Here is a 19,496-nt window from a genome sequence, read left to right as displayed (position 1 = left end):
ACAGTCAGTTTTAATTTACATTGGTCATAAAATGCCAACCCTTAGTTGTTGACTAGGGAGCTAATTAAGGAATAGATGGGCTAGTTAAGGAATCACAGAATGGTTGAGGTTGGAAGGCACAGCTGGAGAACATCCTGCCCAACCTACCTGCTCAAGCAGGGTCTCCCTACAGCAGGCTGCCCAGGACCATTCCCAGACAGCTTTTGAATATCTCCAAGGATGGAGACTCCACAACCCCTCTGGGCAACCTCTGCCAGTGCTCAGTCCTCCTCACAGTAAAAAGGTGTTTCCTGATGTTCAGATGGAATGACTTCCAAATTTGTAACCTTCCCGAAGTCTGCTGTAAAGGGTATTACCTTCATGAGGGCATGAGATGCCTCTTCAATGCACATATAGAAGGCTGAAGCCCCATGCATCAGAAAGTACACTAGGCGCTGGTATCTAGGCTTCCAGTACCTTATTGTTCAAACAGTTCATGAACAGCTATGCAAACCCTGAAAGAGTAGTACTGGAGATTCTCAGCTTCTTTTGAGCCACATTATTTAAACCAATCCACAAAACATAGACTCAGATAGCTATTTGCTAATGCTGCCTTCACAATTGCATTTATGTAACTGTCCCTGAAGTAGCACCTTCCAAATCCAGCTCTCTACAAATACATTTTGGAGGTCACTCAGAACAGCCAGAAGTAGTTCATGTGGATCCATTAAAATCAGACTGCTAATTTATAATAGAAAACCAAGCAACCACAACAATTTTACCAATTTTCAAAAGACATTGATCAAGATACTAGCATGCCAAGTACCATGTGCTATTTAAACAATAATCTTAAATTGGCAGGATAGCTCTTAAGGTACCAAGGTTAACCCAGGGGCCCACATTTGCTTCGATGTGTACCTGAATGGTGATCATAAAGCATCTAACTACCACCCTTTCAGGGAAACTCTCCCACTCATCTTGAGCCAGACTAGTAACAAACCTTCAGCTCCACTCTTAACTATAGGGTAAAAGAAATTAATCTGGGTGCGGCCCAGCATTCATTAAATTGGCAATGGCAATTGGCAGCTGCCAGCTGCTAGTTTCACCAGCAACTCAAACTACTTGAATTAGTCTCAGTTCAATGATAAAAGCTGAGAAAAATTTTAGAACTTAACATTACTGCAAAGAGCAAGCACCACAAAGAAGTATTTGCACATTACAACACAAAACAAAAAAACAGCCAGATAAAGGAACATTGAAAAAGAAAGGAATGCAATACAAAATGTAGTCACATCTTTAGCATTTCAGCAGCAGTCACAATGCAAAAGAAAACACCTTCCCTTTGAAAAAGTAAAGGCAAACTCACTTGCTAAGCAAGCTCTGCAGTGCTTTGTGCAGATGGTCTTTCAATTCCTGGGACACTTTCTCCCCCAAATGAGCCAGGCAGTCTTCTATTGAGCTCTCTGGATTGGCAGGACTGAACACTGGGGAAGTGTGGCAGTCAAATCCTGTAGTGGTAAATGCTGAGAGAAAAAAAAGTATTAAAAAAAAAAAAAATCATTCATATAGGAACATCAACAGTCTCAGATTTCTTATCCCACCAGTTAACACAGTTTACATGTGGTATGAAGAAATCACTACTCTATAGTCAAAGCATGCTATGAACAAATAGTAAAACAAGTATGGTCCAAATATATTCTGAAAGTGGTACTTACAAGCCATAGATGACTTTGAGTTACATTTCCCCTCCAGCTCTTATTTCACAACTGCATCCTAACCAGCATATTAGCTGAATGTGCAACTGTTCTCAATTTTAAGCTGATGCCAACCCTGATGGAGCAGCAAGAGAACCTCTTTTCCATGGTAAAATTTGCCCACATGTGGACGTAACTGCAGCAGTACTAGAGTATAATTTTTAAAAATAATATCTTGTTCATATAACCTTTTCCTTCTCAGTTTAAAACTTCTAAGAAAGGTCTATATGGATGAACGTAAACAGATCTAGAGCCTTTCTACTTCAGATTTCCAATTTGCAACACACATGCAAAGCAAAGGTTGCTTCCAAATCATCCCTTGCTGGGAGCCCTATAAAAGCCACATTTACATGTCAAAGCATGTCACAAAAAATAAACCTGGTGGAAGTGAGAAATCTGATGGTTTAATTCCACACTCCTCTGAATGTTAGCTGCTGAGGAATGATTTCACTTCTGTCATCAACTGCAGCAGCTTAAGGGCTGCTTACATTTCATTATTTATAGTAGCCTATTAAATGTCATTCAACTGTTTGCTTTGGCTAGACTCCACTGCTCCAAACGGTAACGTTTAACTATTTTACTTCATGTGACGATCTGTAGAAATCTTCTGGGGGAAGAGGGTAAAGAGATTCAATGCGTCCAAAAATCTCTTTAACTAGAGTACCTGTTACAAATTAACCACCATTATAGCGCACAGAGATTATCAATTGAAATGGGAAAATCTGTAGAGCACCTTCCAAGATTTCTTCATCAAGACGTTTTAGCTCCTCCTCGATTTCTATTTTAATCTTCTCCAAAGCCTCTTTCTCCAAAGCATGTTGTGTCATAAGCTGTTGTTGAGTCCCTAAAAGAAACCAGAGAAATTATTCAAATGTGGTACTGCAAATAAGGTAGATAATGGCATATTAACTGTAGAGGAATTCAAGGTGAAAGTTCTATTGCAGACAGCAACATAAAAAGTATGATCCCTTAAGGGCACCTACTACAAAAGTTTTATTATATGAACCCAGAAACACATAAACTTCCAGGCCTATTCGAGATAGAATAGGTGCTTTAAATATGAATATATTAAAAAAAATTAGAAGTGTAAGGCCACAAACAGAATATAGAACAGCTTTAAAAACAAAGTTATCTTAAATTTAAGACCAAAATCAAACCAAGGCACATAAACAAGCAGTCATTCAAAGTAATACAGTCATTATCAAACTACACCAAAACAAAGCAGACATAGGCATAAGCTTGATTTTTAGAACCAAATATAAAATTGATATTGATGCCTGCAAAAACTACAAAAATACTCAGAGCAACTATGTAATGACATCAATGAAGAGTCCCAAAATCCATTAACTGTGCATCATTTCACTGTTCATGAGGAGTCTACAGGCCACAATGAAAGAATGTAAGACCAGGTTCACCTGTAACAATAGAGGCAAAAGACCCCACAATTGTCAGCCAATGGTCAATTCTTATCTCCTAATCAAGTCATTTAGGAATTTGAAATGGTTGCATATCCCCAGAAGTACATGTCGTGGTATGGGATCATGAACACATATTCCACATGCTGACTAGATACTTGGTAAAAAGAAGCTGTTTCAGCCATATCATTCTGGATTACATAGACTCTCAATCATCTTAATTATTATGTTGTAGTGAAACAGAGACACAAAACTGTTTCCAAACAAGCCTAGGTATTTAAAACATTTGAACCTTTAAGCAACTGCCTGCTGAATGTCAACCTTTCCAATATAAGGCCATATAGCAAAGTAACTACTCAAGTAACTGTTTTCTGGGATGGGTACTAATGCAAAGACTAGATGTCTGGGACAGAGTTCCAGCTCAAAATTCTTGCTATTTAGCTGCTTTTTCTTTGGGCTTGCTCATCTTTATTTCTTCCATCAGCCTTCAAGCACATCTTCAAATCCCATTCTCAAAGCACACCACAAAAATTGTTCCATTAACTGCTGTCTTATTTTCACCGAATGTCACTGAATCAACAGCCTGCCACTGAGATTTTCCTCTTCCTTTCTTTCAATTCCTTAAAATGTCCTACTTAGAAATAAAATGGATCTCCACATGAATATAGAAGTGAATTTTGTGTCAACTTACTCCTGAAATAAATAAACAAACAAATAAAATTGACCACAAAACTTCCCTTTGCTAAGTAATCCCCCTTCCAGACATTTCCTTCCCTAAGTTTTGGGTCAATTATCAGTCCTCATTAGCCCTGCACTCTGCTACTTTCAACAGTATCAGTGACTGGGTTACCCAAACCACATTTTCTTAGCTCTCTTACTTCTGAATATTCCTTAGAATTCTTTTTTGGGACTTCATGTTCTCTTGTGCCCATGATTTAAACACCACCTCCTGGCCGACCTTCTGATAACATTGCCCATGCCCACTGTTTCTTACTCATGCACCCAAATACTGATGGCTCTCCAACCTATCTCACCCTTTCTGCACCTACACTAACTGCCTACAGCTCTACCTGGGCATCTAGACATCATTCCACTCTACGTGTATTCTTCATTCAGCTCAAGAAAATAAAAAGGGAAAGGATTTATATTTGTAATGTTGGTATCCTCTGACTTCATTCTTCCTCATCACTTCTATTTCACATCGAAAACTTCAGGTAAGTCCTAGAACACCCAGTGTAGCTTTCTGGCATGTCTTTCTTCATTCCTGTGGTCTTACGAATGACTATTTTCTTTGGTTCATCCCTATTTAAATCTGCTTGGACTCACTTTAAGTGTTGTATCGCATTCCCCTTTCCTCCATGATGGACACATAATATCACTAGTTTTCATATCAGAGTGTGTGAAAATCATAAAAGCAATGATACTACTACACATCTGTGTGTGTTAACTGAAGTACACTGTGCATTTTCTGTGTTTAAAAACCACTAGACAATAAGCTTGCAAGGTCTCCTACATTTGAAAAATAAGTTAAAAATCCACAGAATTAACCCACTGAATGTGTGCTAATGCTTAAAAACTCAGCACTCAATAGATATCTGTGAGACATAAATCTTTCTAAACCAATGTACAAGTCAGTGTAAAATGTTTACATTTATTTATGTGAACAGTTTAAAGGAACAACAGATAGTTTAATTCCATTTTACTTAACCACAGAGATCATCATCACTATGTTCAGAATAACTTTATTTAGCTTCTTAAATTCCTTCTCAAACAGCCTCTCTTTGCCACTCTAAATAATAAATTCCAGAGAGAAGCAAACTGTTCCTCCTTTTGGTTAATGAACAGACACTCACTAATGCCTTGTCAGTCCCTTTAATGTCGCCTCTTTGAATGACTGAACCACTGCTGCACAGTCAAGTGCAACAAGTATACGCAAGTACAAACTCCTATTTTAACCTGTGCTTCACCCTGTATATGGAAGGGACAAGGGTATTAAGAAGAGCATCCGTTCTCACGGGACTAATATGATGATGATGACACATGACAAGCTGTCATACTTGATAATAAGTCACCCAGAAAATGGAAGGAAGAGAAATTCCATTGCTGCCAGCATACAAAAGAGCTGTTTAGATAATCAGTGCTGCAGTCAATGGTTTCCATCTCGTAACACCCACAACTTTGCAGCAGCTGCTGATTCCAGTAGCACCTGACTATTCAGTTGTGCCAAAACCTCAAAAACCTATCCCTCCCAGACCAGTGACTGCACTGTTTATTCCCCTAATTATCAATGGACTTCAGCTTTCTGCATCTCCTGTATGTTGACCGCTACCAAAAAAAAATTGCACCCAATGTTGGAGAACAGCGTATTCCAACAGCAAATGTCCTAAGTAAGCGGTATCCTTTTCTCCTTTAGACAACTTCCAAGTCAGTTTGCAAATAGGTAGAATAAAACAGTAAAAATAGCTTCAGGTAGACGAGAGCATATTTTCATTGTTTAATAATGCAAATAGTCACACGAGAAATGGTACTTGTAAGATCCATAAACACTGAATCCTTCCCTATGCTGAAAAAATGGGTTTGCCTATTACAGGCTGTTCATAAACTGACTCTGAAAGGCCTCTTCCCAACCCAAAGACACAACAAACCTCATTACACAGTCTTACACGAAGAAGATAGTGCATTCTACTTTCTATTTATGGAATAAATGTTCCCTTTTGCACAAGCATGTTCTTGTTAAGATTTTGTTTTTCAGGTATTTGGAGGTAACCTACAAAGTAGGGGAAAACGTATTCTGAAAGTCCATCAAGTACCATGTGCATCACTGACAATCGGACAGTGTTATGACTACTAAATAAATGTAATACTTCGGTAAAACTCCACCAATAAGGCCATTCCATAAGTTTAGTAACAATACAAGACTAATCTGTTCTCTAGGTTTGATCCCAGGAGGAGGAGGGATGGGAAGTCATTCATCAGAGCTAGAGAGCCTGCACATCGGATTCTACAGTGTTTGTATCATACTAACAAGAGACAACAGCAACTATAAGGAGAGACTGAAAAGGTGTTATGCCTTTTTAGTTCAAGTGAATGCAAGGTGAATGAAAAAGAAAGCCATTGATGTCACAGATTGCGCCTGATTTTTTTCTTTCATGCTTGTAATTTTAATTTACCAATATCTCTGTTTTCAAGTTCTCCCAGGTCTCTATATTAACTTCTGTATAGTCAACATTGACTTAAAAATTTAGTTTTAGCATGATTCTAATATTTCTCTAACATCTCAGACTTTTTAAAACAATGAGAATAAGTGTCTAAAATTTCTATAAGCACTGAGTAATGAAAATGTAAGAAATCTCTTTACAAACATATTGACCTGTTTCCTTCAATGAAAAGTATATCCATTACCCCAGCAAACTCCATAACACAGACTGCCATATATAGATGTAGCCCTTGATCTGAGAAAGGTTTAAAAGCAGCTCTTTATAAACCATAAGAATGCTCAGCTTAAAAGAAACTACAAAAATCCAAAATATTAAGAACCAAAAAGAGACAAGACATTGCCAACTAGCAGTCAACTTTTTTTGTGGGCAGAGAGGAGGCTTAATTAAGTGGCAATTCACATTCCTGGAGGGACCACCTCTTAACTTCTCCAAGTCACACCCCCAAAAATCCCTTCCTTGCCTCAGGAAATAGCTCCCTCATTACCACAAACTGGATTGGTCTGACCTACAACATGTACCTTTTCAGCCAAAGTAGGTATGTTTTGCCCTAAGAGGAAGGTTTCTAAGGAATGAGTTATTCATCTAAGCTAAAACCACCTCAAAAACTCCTTCACTTCCTACAGACCAACAGTAGGTACAATGAAGGGTAAGTGAAGATACAGGGATGGAGTAGAAGAAAACCAAGATATTCTGCAACAGCTAGTCAAAATGTCACCTGATGACAGAAAATTTTGCAATGACAGGTATCCAAGCCATGACAGTCAAAACCATATAAAAGGGGTACTCCTATTAGATTTGGGATGGCCACTAAGGAGCCTTGAGCTCACCCCACAATCCGTGAAACCTGACCACCTCTGCCTACCTGTACATGTATTTCCTGAGATGTAATAGAGTTCACTTCTAACTGAAAGAAGTGAACAAATAAACGTAACCCATTTCTCCCAATAACCCAGTTCAACGCTACTCAGCTATAAGAAACACGTGTGTGAAACCACTAAAATGCCTTGATCACTGACTATATACAGCACTTCATACAGTAATTCCGAAACAGATAATAAATGGTCAAAATAACATTGTGCACAATAATTGGATTAAAGTCCTGCGGATAGCATGCCCCTCAGGGAAACTGTAAAACTGTCAAAACCTTGTTCACCTCTTGAGTAATCTATGCCACCGTGCAGTAGTGGCATTGATTATAGATCTTCCAGATGCTATATGAACTAAGGGATTATTTAAGATTTCTCATTCTGTCAGGAAAACACAGAAAAACTACTTTCCTTCAGAATCTTTGTTATAGCCACAGGCTCATGGGATGGGGTCAAACCATTGGGAAGTAGATTAAAAAAACAGAAATACACTAGAAGTTACTCCTTGATGAAACACAAAGAAGCATTTATAATACAAATATATTGAATCACAAAATCAAAGTACTTTGACTCACTTAAAAAGTAAGTAGTACTAACAACTACAGCAGACTGGAAGCTTCTATAAGGAACATGAACTTCAGGGGGGGAAAAGCAGAAATGTTTTCCAATATTTGATATTTATTTTCTGTGTACGAACCAGTAGTTATAAATACTACAAGAGTTCTGAAAAAATACTAAAACATCTCTCCACAATCTAATTAACAAATAACTGAGAGCTTCCACACATTTTAAATAATTGTACTTGTCTGTTGCCTCAAACCACATGCACATAACGCAGATGACATCTTATTGTGTGCGTTTTATCAGATTTATCTGAGCAATTTGTATTATTCGCCTACCTGAAAACTTACCAAAAGTAACAGAATTTACTGCTAATGGACTTTGCTTTAAATAAACTGAAGTGAGTGCTATGCAGAATCATTATTCTGCCAAAACTGTAATAGGAATAATCTCTCAAACTACTGCCCAGGTAAGTTTGCTGGATTTTCCTCAGGAGACACTGAAATCCATTACAGAATACTATACTGAAATCCACTACAGAATACTATAGAGCCATAATGTTAAAAGATTGGTTTGTCCAATGAAACTGTCTTTTCTTTAACAGCCTAGAATACCGCGGATGGTTCTCCCTTCAGTCCCTGCACTGAAGAGAAGCTATCCAAATAGAAATTTCAAAGCAGTAGTCAGATATTGATTTAGATCAGCCTTCTTTGCTAAAAGCCAGAAGTATTTTTAGCTCTTGTAATTGAAGCCATCTTTCCTGCAACAAAGTCAAGACCAACCAAGAGATCCAAAAGGAAATACAGTGAGGTAATTTTCTAAGTAATATGCCTGAGTTTTCTCTTCATTATATAAAATCCCTCCAAAACCCATCAGTCTCATAAAGAACATTATGTCTGCAAAACCAAGAAGTTTTAAATTGAAATCTAACAAATATCTTGAAGATTTTCTCTTATCTGGGTTTTTGGAACAAAAAGGTATACATCAGAAAAAGAACTCTCTAGTATGAAATGCAGGAAAGCAGAGGTTTGTGGGAGATGACCATAGGAGGAAAGGGAGGGGAATGGACAAAAGCATTCAATTTCTCCTACCAGTTCTAGCAGAGATAAAATAGTACCACTCTTGTTGGGAAAGATCGCTTTTTTGGTTGTTTTTTTGACGCATCAGATACATTCTCTAGTTTAACTGGATTGCTGAAACTTCACTGGGAGACTGCTGCGGAAGGAGACTCAAGGGAGGTACAGAAATACTACCTACACCTCATGTGCCTTATTTCCCCATGTTCTGTATACATGCAATGGAAAGAGAGAAGGTCCTCCAGTGGGTGATGCCAGGTGGCTGTAATTAGGATCCTGCCCTGAACCGCCCTCTAGAGGAGTCCCTCACCCTCCGACCCCAAAGGAGATGGAAGAGGTTAACATTACTAAGGCAAACTAAAACTAGCCTTTCTGGATACTCCCCTTATATTGTAAAATGATACAGAAATCATACAAAGAGTAAGGACTTAATTGGATCTAAGAAAAATAGATGAAGGGAAAGTACCATATAGCAGAGTCAATACCTCATATGAATGAAACACATAAAATAGAGAAGTGTTCTGCAACTAAAACAGAAACAGGCAATAACCAAAATCACTGCTTCAATTATTTCCCATGAAAGGTCTGTCAGCACAATAACCAAATTTAAGCAAAACAAGATTAAGTGACAGGTACTTTGTATCAGAATCCTCTCAATTCATAAATCAACAGCGTTCAGCCATAGAGAGTAGAAAGACTACTGACCAGTGTTTTAAAGGACCACAAAAATCATCAATGAAAGGAACTTGGAGGCAGTCAAGGTATCGTATCAACAGTTGATGACAGTGCTTGAAAAACACACTGACAAGTACAATGTAATGTCATACTGTTATTATCCCTTGTATGTCTTCGTTACCAAACCCCAGAAGCTTCCTCCTTATGATGGGATTCTATACAACAACTATTAATTTTCATTTACTGGCTTTCACATCCCTTTTGTTCTAACCAGATTTCTCAGACGACACTTGTTACTATAATACCCTGCTACCTTCCAGCAGCGCATTAGGCAGTGCAGGTAATATCCATTATGGGCTGCTGCTTCTCTCCCTGTCTCCCTAGGGGAGAATATAGAGCATGTAGGGCAGAGTGCTTTGGTACAGCTCTCCGCAAGCAGGCATCAGCCATGTGCCAGACAACAAGGAGATACAGACTGTATCTATAAACTACTTAATATTCACAGAAGATGCATACAGTAGTTCAAAATAAACACACGGCTGTTACCACACGTACCCTGGGAGTGCAGCTGAAACAACTGTTCAATTACAAGCAAGGAGAGGAGAAGTAGGAGAAAGGATTTTTAAAAAGTAACTGTCAGACAAATCAAAGCTGTTGGAAGCATGGAAAGCAGAAAAGCAAGAGGAAAAGTGAGTTAGGGAAGAATGAAACAAATCCTGAAGCAGAAGGATAAAGTGTTTGCACTTAGTTCAATAACAGCGTGAAGTCCATCCAAGGCATTACAAAGCACAGTGAGAAATAGCATGGCAGATTAAAAGTAAGGGAAAATTATTTTATCCAGAGGCTTTGATCAGAAAGCAGTAAAAAACACTGTAAGAGAGATCTAATTACAGTGAAAGATGACCAGGAGAGGAGAAGCTGTGGTCACTGTCTGGTTTTGCGAGTGAGGGTGGGGGAAATGTAAGAGAATTTCCTGTTTAAAAGGGAACATTTAGAGCAATAAGGATTAAAGAACAGATTTGGAAAGTGTCAATGTTTTAGAGTATTTTAAGAGCAAATCCAGCTACAGCCTGCCAGCACACAAGCTAACATATCTAAATAATATCTGGAAAGTAAACTCAACAGTTACTTTTACTCAGGAGCTTAAAAGTCCTCTTATCTGAGTACAAAATGTTTATTTAAGCATTTGTAGCTTTCTCTTTATAAAGTTTCAATATTGCTCTTTAATTCAAATATTTCTTAGAGGTTTCAGTAATGAGAATCAGTTGCACCGTTTCCCCTCAATTTGCAAACATTTAAAAGGTAACTACAACCAAATTATTAAAAAAAAAAGCTTTAAGACTAACAGTTGCATTTACAGAACAAAGCAGACTTTTCCACATTGTAGCTTTATATATACTCAATACATTTCCAATTACACCCCAGTTAGCCCAGATGGGATATTCAGAATGAGACATTATTGCTAAAATAAGCACATTTTCCAACAAAGGGTTTTATGAAACAGCATCTTGACACTAAGGTACCTCTCCTTTCGTGGACCTCAGATGCAGTCAAAGTAGAAGTAACAGACATACCTTAAATACAGTAAGATTAATTTTATAAACTATATATAATATAACCAACATATGCTGTATGCTTTAGTGCCAAACTGGTAAAATAATTTCTGTCATAACTTTGATACTGTCTTTTCTTCTCAGGAATTTCTCACTTCATGACAGGTAAGTTCAGTAAATGACAGAGTATGCATTCTTAAATGCTTGTTAAAAAAAAAAAAATTCTGAAGATTGTCTTTTTTTTTTTTAATACGCCTTTCATCAGAAAAAGTTCTGAATCACAGGAACTAGTAGTGACTGAAACGTCATTAATAAGTGACAAGCCACCAAAACAATCTTGACAAACGACACTGTTTAAGTGCTTGCCACCACAAAATAAGAGTTTTACTACCTAGGTTTATGTAAAACACAATCAATCAAACTTCTTTTATTCTGCCTCCTATTTATTTATTTAACCTCCTATATGCATAAACCTGTTCTGGAAGAAACATCTGACTCTATCTGACTCCATGCAGTCCTTGACTTCTTAAAAATAAATCAATAAATACATGCAGCATAGGCCAGGTTAAGTCTCACATCTCTGCACTACCACTGACTGACAACAAAGTAATAGGGCAAAACTATTTAGCATATAAGATTGCTCAAGTCATCACTCATAGTTTATGCTGGTAAACACCACCTCACCGCTACTTACTTCCACTTGCCTCCCAAAAAAAGCAAGCATGGATGCAAATTCTCAAGATGGCTCAAGAAAGATAATATATATCCACTCCTCCTAACCTCAAGACAGCTACTAAATCACTTATTTGCTTCATAAACACCAATCGGCCCTGGCATAGCTCAAATGAAAACAGTAATCTAAATACAAACAGCTTTGTTTCCATCAGCATCTCTTCCCATTATTTTAAATGAATGAAATAAGAGACGCATTACACTAAGCATCAGGCTAACATTCTGCATCCATGCTCAAACAGCTGAAGAACTAATTGCAAATACAGTTGCATATGTAAATAGGTACAGATGAATATGCAAATATTACCTTGAGTTGAAGGAGGAGGATGCTCCTGTGGCTTCTCTTGTGATAAAAGTCCCAGGTAGCTGAGAACTACGTATTTTGTTTCATAGTGAAATCCTACAGGCACAGCAGTAGAGGACGCCATCGGGTTGGCTTGCAATGCGGCAGTGTTCTTATGGGGCACGTAGGGTTTTCTCCGGGTAACTGAGGAAGACTGTAAGGAAAGAATAGAGCATTTTATTTGTTTTTTTATAAGGCTGCAATAGGTCATGAACTCATACATAACAAGGAATTATGTAACAATCGTGAGGTAATATTCAGGTTTTTGCCCTGATATCCTATGCATTCTTATTTTAATAAGAACCGTGCAGAGTAAACCCAACTGCCCCCAGTCCAGTGCCCTGCCTGCCTGCTGCCAGCAGTGGCATTTCTCACTCCTGCTTGGCATGCATACTCTCACATTAAAGCAAACTGAACAGTTCCTCACCACGTGTCTGCCTCCTAATGTCTCCCCACTCAACCCCACAAAACCACACACATGTATTCATGCAAAGAGGTTTTGAGGGATTCTGAACACTTAGTTAACTACAGTTTGAGGTAAAAAGACAGGTTCTGAGGAGTATCTCTTCCCCTAAGCCTCCGATGAGTATTTTCCTGATTCTCTGCTTGCTCAGATTCACTATTATGATGCTTAAAAATTTTAATGCAGAAAAAGTGACCACAGTTACCTCAAATTCATTTTACTGTTCCAACGGCACTGGAAAACACATGGTAAAAAGAGGAAATTCCACATTCATGGTAGGGATTGGAAGAACAGATGGTTGTGCGTCATGGATTTCTCACCCAGACATTAATACTTATAAACGAGAAATCCACACCTAACAGCAACATCTGGCCAAAGAACTTCCCTGTTTTACTCTAATTGTTTTGTTGCTTTTTGCAAACATCCAAATAAGAATAGCAGGAAAAACTAAGGCGGAGAGAAATTAAAAACAGCCATAAAGGACAAGGCTAGAAAGACAAAATCTCAGAAAACAACATGGAAGTGGGGAAAAAGCCATACAACAGATTGAAAGGAAGTTTCAGATTAATCAACGTTTTAGCTCTTTATATTAGGAACAGTCTGGATAACTAATTCCAACCTGCTACCAACTTGATGAATCAAATAATAATATTTAGGGCTTTAAGATAAACTCTCAAAATTAAGTTCTCCATCACTTCAAAGAGTCATTCCCAAACAAGTAATAGCCCATTCTTGGCCACTGGAATGGATGTCTAAATGAAAGGCACGCAAAAAACGTTCATGCTACAGAACAGCTACTTAACAGATACTGAATGAGCTAGACAATTTACTAGTGTGAGACTGCAGTTAGAGTTAGAAGAAAAATTTAAACCAAGTTTAAAGCAGTTAGAATGAGAAAAATGCTATATACAGGGAACAGAAGTTGGAACATCTCAAGAGGTTTCCCAATTACACTGGAAATGCCTTGAGACTAAGAGAGAGAACCAGGTTCCCAAACCAAAGCACAATCTGCAAATGAAGCCTCAAGATTAAAAATAATAATAATAAACAGAGCAAGCAAAAGAAAAGTATTGACCTGTCTAGCTATGCAAGGTATCTGGGCTAACTTCTAACCACCTTCCTCCCTGGAAAGGAATTCAGATTAATAGCAGTACAACTGGTTACTAAGGATAAACAGAACTATAACTGTGCTGTGGCACAGTTACTTGTGTGAGTAGGTAGCTTGGCAAAGAAAAATTTATCTGTCAAACTAAAAGCTGCAAAAGGAAAAGAGTTGGTGTAAAATTGGCTAAGCGTTCTTTCTTTAATCTTTAGCAACTCTAGTTTCTGAAACTCATTCAGTATTGAAAACAGAAGAGGACTCTTTCATGAAGACTATACTCTGGAAGCCCTGCCTCTTGCCATGTATTTCAAAATGCCTGAAATCCTTTACCAGAAAAATTCGGTTGAGTCTTTGCTATGGCTTGAACTGGAGTAGTGATTTATATAGAAAGAAACCAATGTCAAAACTTTGAGTCAATGCTCATCCCTTTTCCCTCGGAGTAGTAATCCTACATTTATGTTGCCTCTTCTATCCCAGAGTGCTCTACAGGCAACGTATCATGCTTCAGAAACGAAAGAAATTATAGCAGAGGATAAACGCAGCTTTTTGACAATACACAGTTACCCTTCAGCCATTTCCACAAACTGAGACTTTCATTAAGCACGGAGATTTGGAAAAAGTAACTGCTCAGAAGACTTTAGAATCCTTTAACAATAGATCTGCTCTTCAGACCAGATCCCCAGATGCCATCATCGCATCACACCACCAGGTGCGAAAGATGCCATTCACCAAAAAGCAAAAGCTCCCCAGCACATTTCAGTTCTGGTACCTTCAGTAGAGATCCACAGTCCTGAAACCAACACGCTTCTCGCAATGCCTACACAGTGAATGGGAGCCCTTCCAGACAACCTGAACTGATCTGTCCTGAAAGAATCAGTCTGACGGATGGTCCAGAGACATCCAGACACTATGCTGTGGATCAAAGAACAAGTCTGAATATATAACAAAGATTATTCTTCAAAATATAATTCCAGATCAATGCAGAAAATGAAAGAAAAAAACAGTCGATCAAAACAAGCATGAGACTCCATACCAGCACAGTGATCCATGTGCAACAGTGAGGCCTAATTCACAAAAATTTCAGCATGCTTAGCTCAGCACCTCTGGAGGGAGGGGGGCGGGCAGGAAGAGAGAGAATCAGACCACAGCTTATTTAAATAGTGGTTAATGTTTCCCTGGGAAAAAAATGAAGGAAAAAAAGCTTTGGATGAAAAAAAGTACTCACTTTGGTTGATATATTCTGAGAGGTAGTTTTATACTGAAATGAGAAGGGAGACTTAAGAACTTGAATGGAAGAAGTATCCTCAGCTTCACATAAAAGAATGTCAGACTGGAAACGCACTTCAGAATCCCTGGTCTTCCTTTGAGAGAAGCCCACAGCACAACAACTGAATTACTCATTTTGAATTGTGAATGACTGGTTTGTTTACAAAAAGAAATAAGAGAAATATTGACTCAGATACTGTAAATGTCTCAGAAAAGAGCATTTTTCAGGAATGAGTGGGATTAAAAAAAGGACAAGCAGCTTGAGAGATCAGATCAGAGGAAGAAGAGCTTTCCACTACAGGAGCAAAATGGAAGAGAGTCAGGAAACTGTTTAAGAGAATAAGACAAAGGCTTGTATGGGAGATGTAATGGAGCAGAGGAAATAAGGCATTATACAGACTACATAAGGCTCAAAGCAGGGGCAAGAAGGTTACTTCTGGTGTAACAGATTCACTACAAGAATATTGCCTATTAAAAAGCTAAATAGATCAAAATTGTTACCAATTACTCCCTACAAAAAATTTCACCTTCCTCAATTCCTGCACCCTTGGGGGAATAAAAGGCTACACCTGTTGAAGCTTACTTAGCTCCTTACTCCTCCGACCCTGCTGTCACTTGTTTCATGTGGGCTGAGCTGCTCAACCAACCTGAGAACAGGAGTTCCAGTCAGACTGACATTTCCTCACGCAATCTGTCACATCCTAATCCACAGAAGAGTTATACGTTAGATAACGGGCAACGCAAGTCCACCAATGAATACAGTGAATATAATCCCCTAGCGATGAGGCTTTGCTATGTTTTAGTCCTTACCTGCACAAATCCTACTACGCATCAAGCTGCGTTTACCGTGCATCATTCAAAAGCCAAAATGCAACAGCATTATGACATTGCCCGTAAGAACAGTTCACCAGCTGCCACTAAGATCTACTGCACATTTATTCGACTGTTGCAGGTCTGAGACTTGCCTTTTGCATTTAGAGCTGCAGCCTTACAAAGTATTTTGCTGCATGTTTATAAACAAAACAGTAGGTGATCAATATTGCTACCAATTTCTAATGCACTAAAAACACAGGTCCAGAAACAACACCACAGTCACATATTGCCTTCTTTTTACAAATAACACCACCACCATGACCACAGTTAAGTTCCACTTGAAAATGGAGTCAATCTAGGGCTGGATGCGGTTCCCACCTACAGCCCCGGTTACCAAGCCTCAGTTACCAGCTACAAACTTAGCAATCCTAGGCAGCCGCTCTAGCGGAATACTTCCTGCTGCTGGAAAATTATTTCAAAGCACGTGTGGACTCAGTCAGCAAGTGTTCACCCAAGCACGGACAGGGAGATTTAGAGGGACAACAAAATGGTAGCACCGGAGTTCAAATCATTTTTAGGGCAGCATGCCATCGATGCCTTCACAGGTTTGGTTCACCCTCCTGATATCAATCTCTGCAACAGGTAACCACTCTTAGTTCACACTAATCTACAGCCTTACATTTATATGGTGCTCTTTATCCAAATGTACCAAATTTCAAGAAGTTGCAGGTCTACAAAACCACACCTAATATCAACAAGATGGAAAATATTCAAGCGCTCTGCAACCTTACCAGACGGCTTGTGTAGGGATTTTGGATGAGACTTGCACGTGTGGACTAGTTTAACCTTGCAGCAATTTGTCTCTGAAAACATGTAACAGCCACGACTTTCCAAAGCACCCCATTGCGATCAAGTCGGAAGATAAATTCTTCCGAGCACTCTTCCAACAATATATGACTAAGACATTGTTTTTAATAAACTGAGAACTACTGAGTTCAAACATGTCAATTCCTACTGGAAATGAATCAATACTGCATCCATTACTGATCCTCTGGTGGCACATAATGGAGAGAAATACTGGAAAATATGATAGTTTTTTATCTGGCCAGTGGTTTTAGCTGACCTTAGAGAGGGAAATGTAATTAAGTGAGCATTCTAGGCAAACGGTTTGATTTTTCTTTTAGGAAGAAACCCAAAAACTGTATGAGTTATCTACTAGAAAGGTTCTCAATCCTTTCCAGCTTTAAACCGTCTTACCACAATATTAAATCACGACAGACCCAGCTTTGCTTAACAAGCTTTCATTCACTTTCTTTTTTAATGTCCCAGGCGCTGTTCGGATTTGGAAGTGAACGAGAGGAGAGGCAGGTAAGGCAGAAGCCTTGCGCTCGCTGTCAGCACCAACAGCGCCAGACGAACCCAGAGCCGGAGCGGACGAGCAGCCTGCGAGAGCGCAGCGTAAGCTACTCAGTTACTACGGCGATGAATGAGATATTTATATCCGGGCAGAAACGGCAAGGAGCAAAAAGCCGGGATGAGTCAGCCGGCCGGGTCCGTGCGGGAGTCACAGCCTACACGCTACAGCGGCAGCTGCGGGCAGGCCGGCAGGCCGCAGCCCCTGCGGCGGAGGAGCCGCGGCTCTCCTTGCCGCCGCCCTTCAGGAGCTGCCGAGGGCGGGAGGGGGCACAGCCCCTTCTCCCACACCGCGGGGCCGGGGCCGGGCCCGCGGCTCCAGGGCGGCGCCCGCCGGGCTCGCCGCCGGCCCTCGGCGGGACGCGTCCTTCAGCCGCAGTCACGGCGGGGGCGGGAGGGGGCAACGGTCGCCGAGGGGCGTGGCCCCGCCGCGCCCCGCCCCCGCGGGGAAGTTCTCCGGCCACCGGCCCCGCGGAGAGCGGCCGGCTCCCCCCTCCCCTCCCCTCCCCTCCCAGGCAGCGCGCGGCGGGAGGGGGGAGGGGGGGAAGGAGGCGGCGGCGGCGGCGCGCGCGGTGCCACCGCCGCCGAGCTGCCCAACGGCCGCGCCGTCTTCGCGCTCGCGCCCGCTCCCCCCACCCCACTCCCGGCCGGCGGGGGCGCGAGGGGAAAATAAATAAATAAATAACTCGCCCGCCCCCACCCCCCTCCTCACCTGTGAGCGTCGCGGGGGGCGAGGAGGAGGAGGAGGAGGAGGAGGAGGAGGAGGAGGGGGGGGCGGGCGGGCCGGGCGAGGAGCGGCGCTGCTCCGGGTCGGTCCGCCGGGGGTGGTGGGCGCCCGCGCGCGCGCGCGAGGCGGTGCGAGCTCTGCCCTAATTTGCCGCCGCCGCCGCCGCCATGATGGAGGGGCGGGGAGGAGGGGACGGCGGCGGGGGCGTCACGTCGCGGCAGTTTGTGTCGCGCGTCACGGCCCGCGCCGAGGGGCGGGGCCCGGCGGGACACCTCCTCCCTCACGTGACTCCCCGAGGGGGCGGGAAGAGGCGCGGCGGCGCGGCCGGCCCTTCCGCCGGGGCAGCGGCTGCGGGGCGAGGAGGGGGGGGAGCCCCTCCCCCGGGGCGGGAGCGGGTTTCCTGCGCCCAATGGCACACGTACGCAGGAAAAACGCAACCGGAGGATTCGCGTTAACCCCTTGGCGCTTTCCTTGCAGATTCTGAGGGAAGGAGCGGGTGGCAGTCGGCTTCCGCGGCCCTGCTGCGGTTCAGAGGGCTGTAGGTGCAGGTTGGCTGGGTCAGAGCCCCACACGGAAAGCCGCCCCTAAGGCTGGGGGGGAGGGGGTGTCACAGAGCACCTGGGCTGGAGGAAAGGAAGCAAGTCCGGATGCAGTTCTGACTGCTTTATTTAGATTGCGCCCAAAACGACAGTAAAGTGCTCTCAAGCCCCAAAATACAAGTTGATTCCCCGCACTGTAATGTAAACGCAATATGAAAAAAGACAAAAGTTACACAGTTTTGTAATAAGCTTTTTCACACAGAAAACAAGGTGCCGTAAAAATTGACGAAACAGAAGTAGGCCAGGAAGGAGCAGGGATATGACAAATACCACGTTTGACACTGATTTGTAAGGAACAGTTCTATTTTTTTCAGTAGGTGTATCTGCAGAATGGAAATAGAAGCTTCCCGCCAGCTAGAATAAACAAATACCATTAGAGGCTATGAAGATTGCTTTAAGTTTTGCCATAAAGAAAACGATGGAAGCAGTAACAGAACTCCTAAAGAATCAGCACATCATTCGAAAACGGTCTTGAACGTTTCTGCACCACAAAATGACAGAAGGTAATGACAAAGGCGGCTGTGAGTCCCCACCACGTATTTCTACAATGAAACGCTGGTGCCACAGCTGTTAACCACAAAAGTACAGCCAACCTGAGGGGCCCGCCACAAGGCTCCCCCAAGCCACCTCCACCCGACAGCCGCGACCTCCGGCCTCCCTGCTCCCCTCGGCCGGCTGCTCCCTGCGCCCTGCTGCTTTTCTCTTCCGGGCGGTCCACGGCTACCTCACTCCGGCCGGGCTTCGGGAGCAGCTGCCGGCCCTGCCACCGGCGACAGGCGCGAAGGAAGCCGGGCGGGGCGGGGCGGGGCGGGGCCGGTCGCTCCCCGCTCCGGTAGCGAAGAGGCGCTGAAGACAAAACCCCGTCCCCGACCACAAGATGGCAGCCTGCCACGCGCAAGGACCCGCCCCCGTGACGCCGGCCAGAGCTCAGGTTTCTATTG

At 41.8% G+C, this 19,496-nt stretch overlaps 1 protein-coding gene and 1 long non-coding RNA gene across 2 annotated transcripts in view; both read right to left on the bottom strand.

The window, feature by feature from the left end:
* Positions 1–12,349, bottom strand: part of BCL2L13 (BCL2 like 13) — a 39,845-nt gene extending 27,496 nt beyond the window's left edge. The window contains exons 1-3 of the mRNA XM_009924998.2: positions 12,137–12,349; positions 2,467–2,577; positions 1,346–1,502 (exon numbers count right to left, since the gene is read on the bottom strand). Coding sequence (XP_009923300.1) covers positions 1,346–1,502; positions 2,467–2,577; positions 12,137–12,257 — 389 coding nt within the window. The 5' untranslated portion in view covers positions 12,258–12,349. The remainder of the gene's footprint in view (positions 1–1,345; positions 1,503–2,466; positions 2,578–12,136) is intronic.
* A 6,256-nt stretch (positions 12,350–18,605) lies between these two features.
* Positions 18,606–19,388, bottom strand: LOC138690085 (uncharacterized). The gene is made up of 2 exons (XR_011328887.1): positions 19,280–19,388; positions 18,606–19,036 (listed from the first exon to the last, which is right to left on the bottom strand). It is a non-coding gene; the product is annotated as an uncharacterized lncRNA (long non-coding RNA).
* Between the last annotated feature and the right edge of the window lie 108 nt (positions 19,389–19,496).

The sequence above is a fragment of the Haliaeetus albicilla genome, chromosome 19 (genome assembly GCF_947461875.1).
Source record: "Haliaeetus albicilla chromosome 19, bHalAlb1.1, whole genome shotgun sequence".
NCBI lineage: Eukaryota > Metazoa > Chordata > Aves > Accipitriformes > Accipitridae > Haliaeetus > Haliaeetus albicilla.
This window is presented reverse-complemented; position numbering and strand designations above follow the sequence as displayed.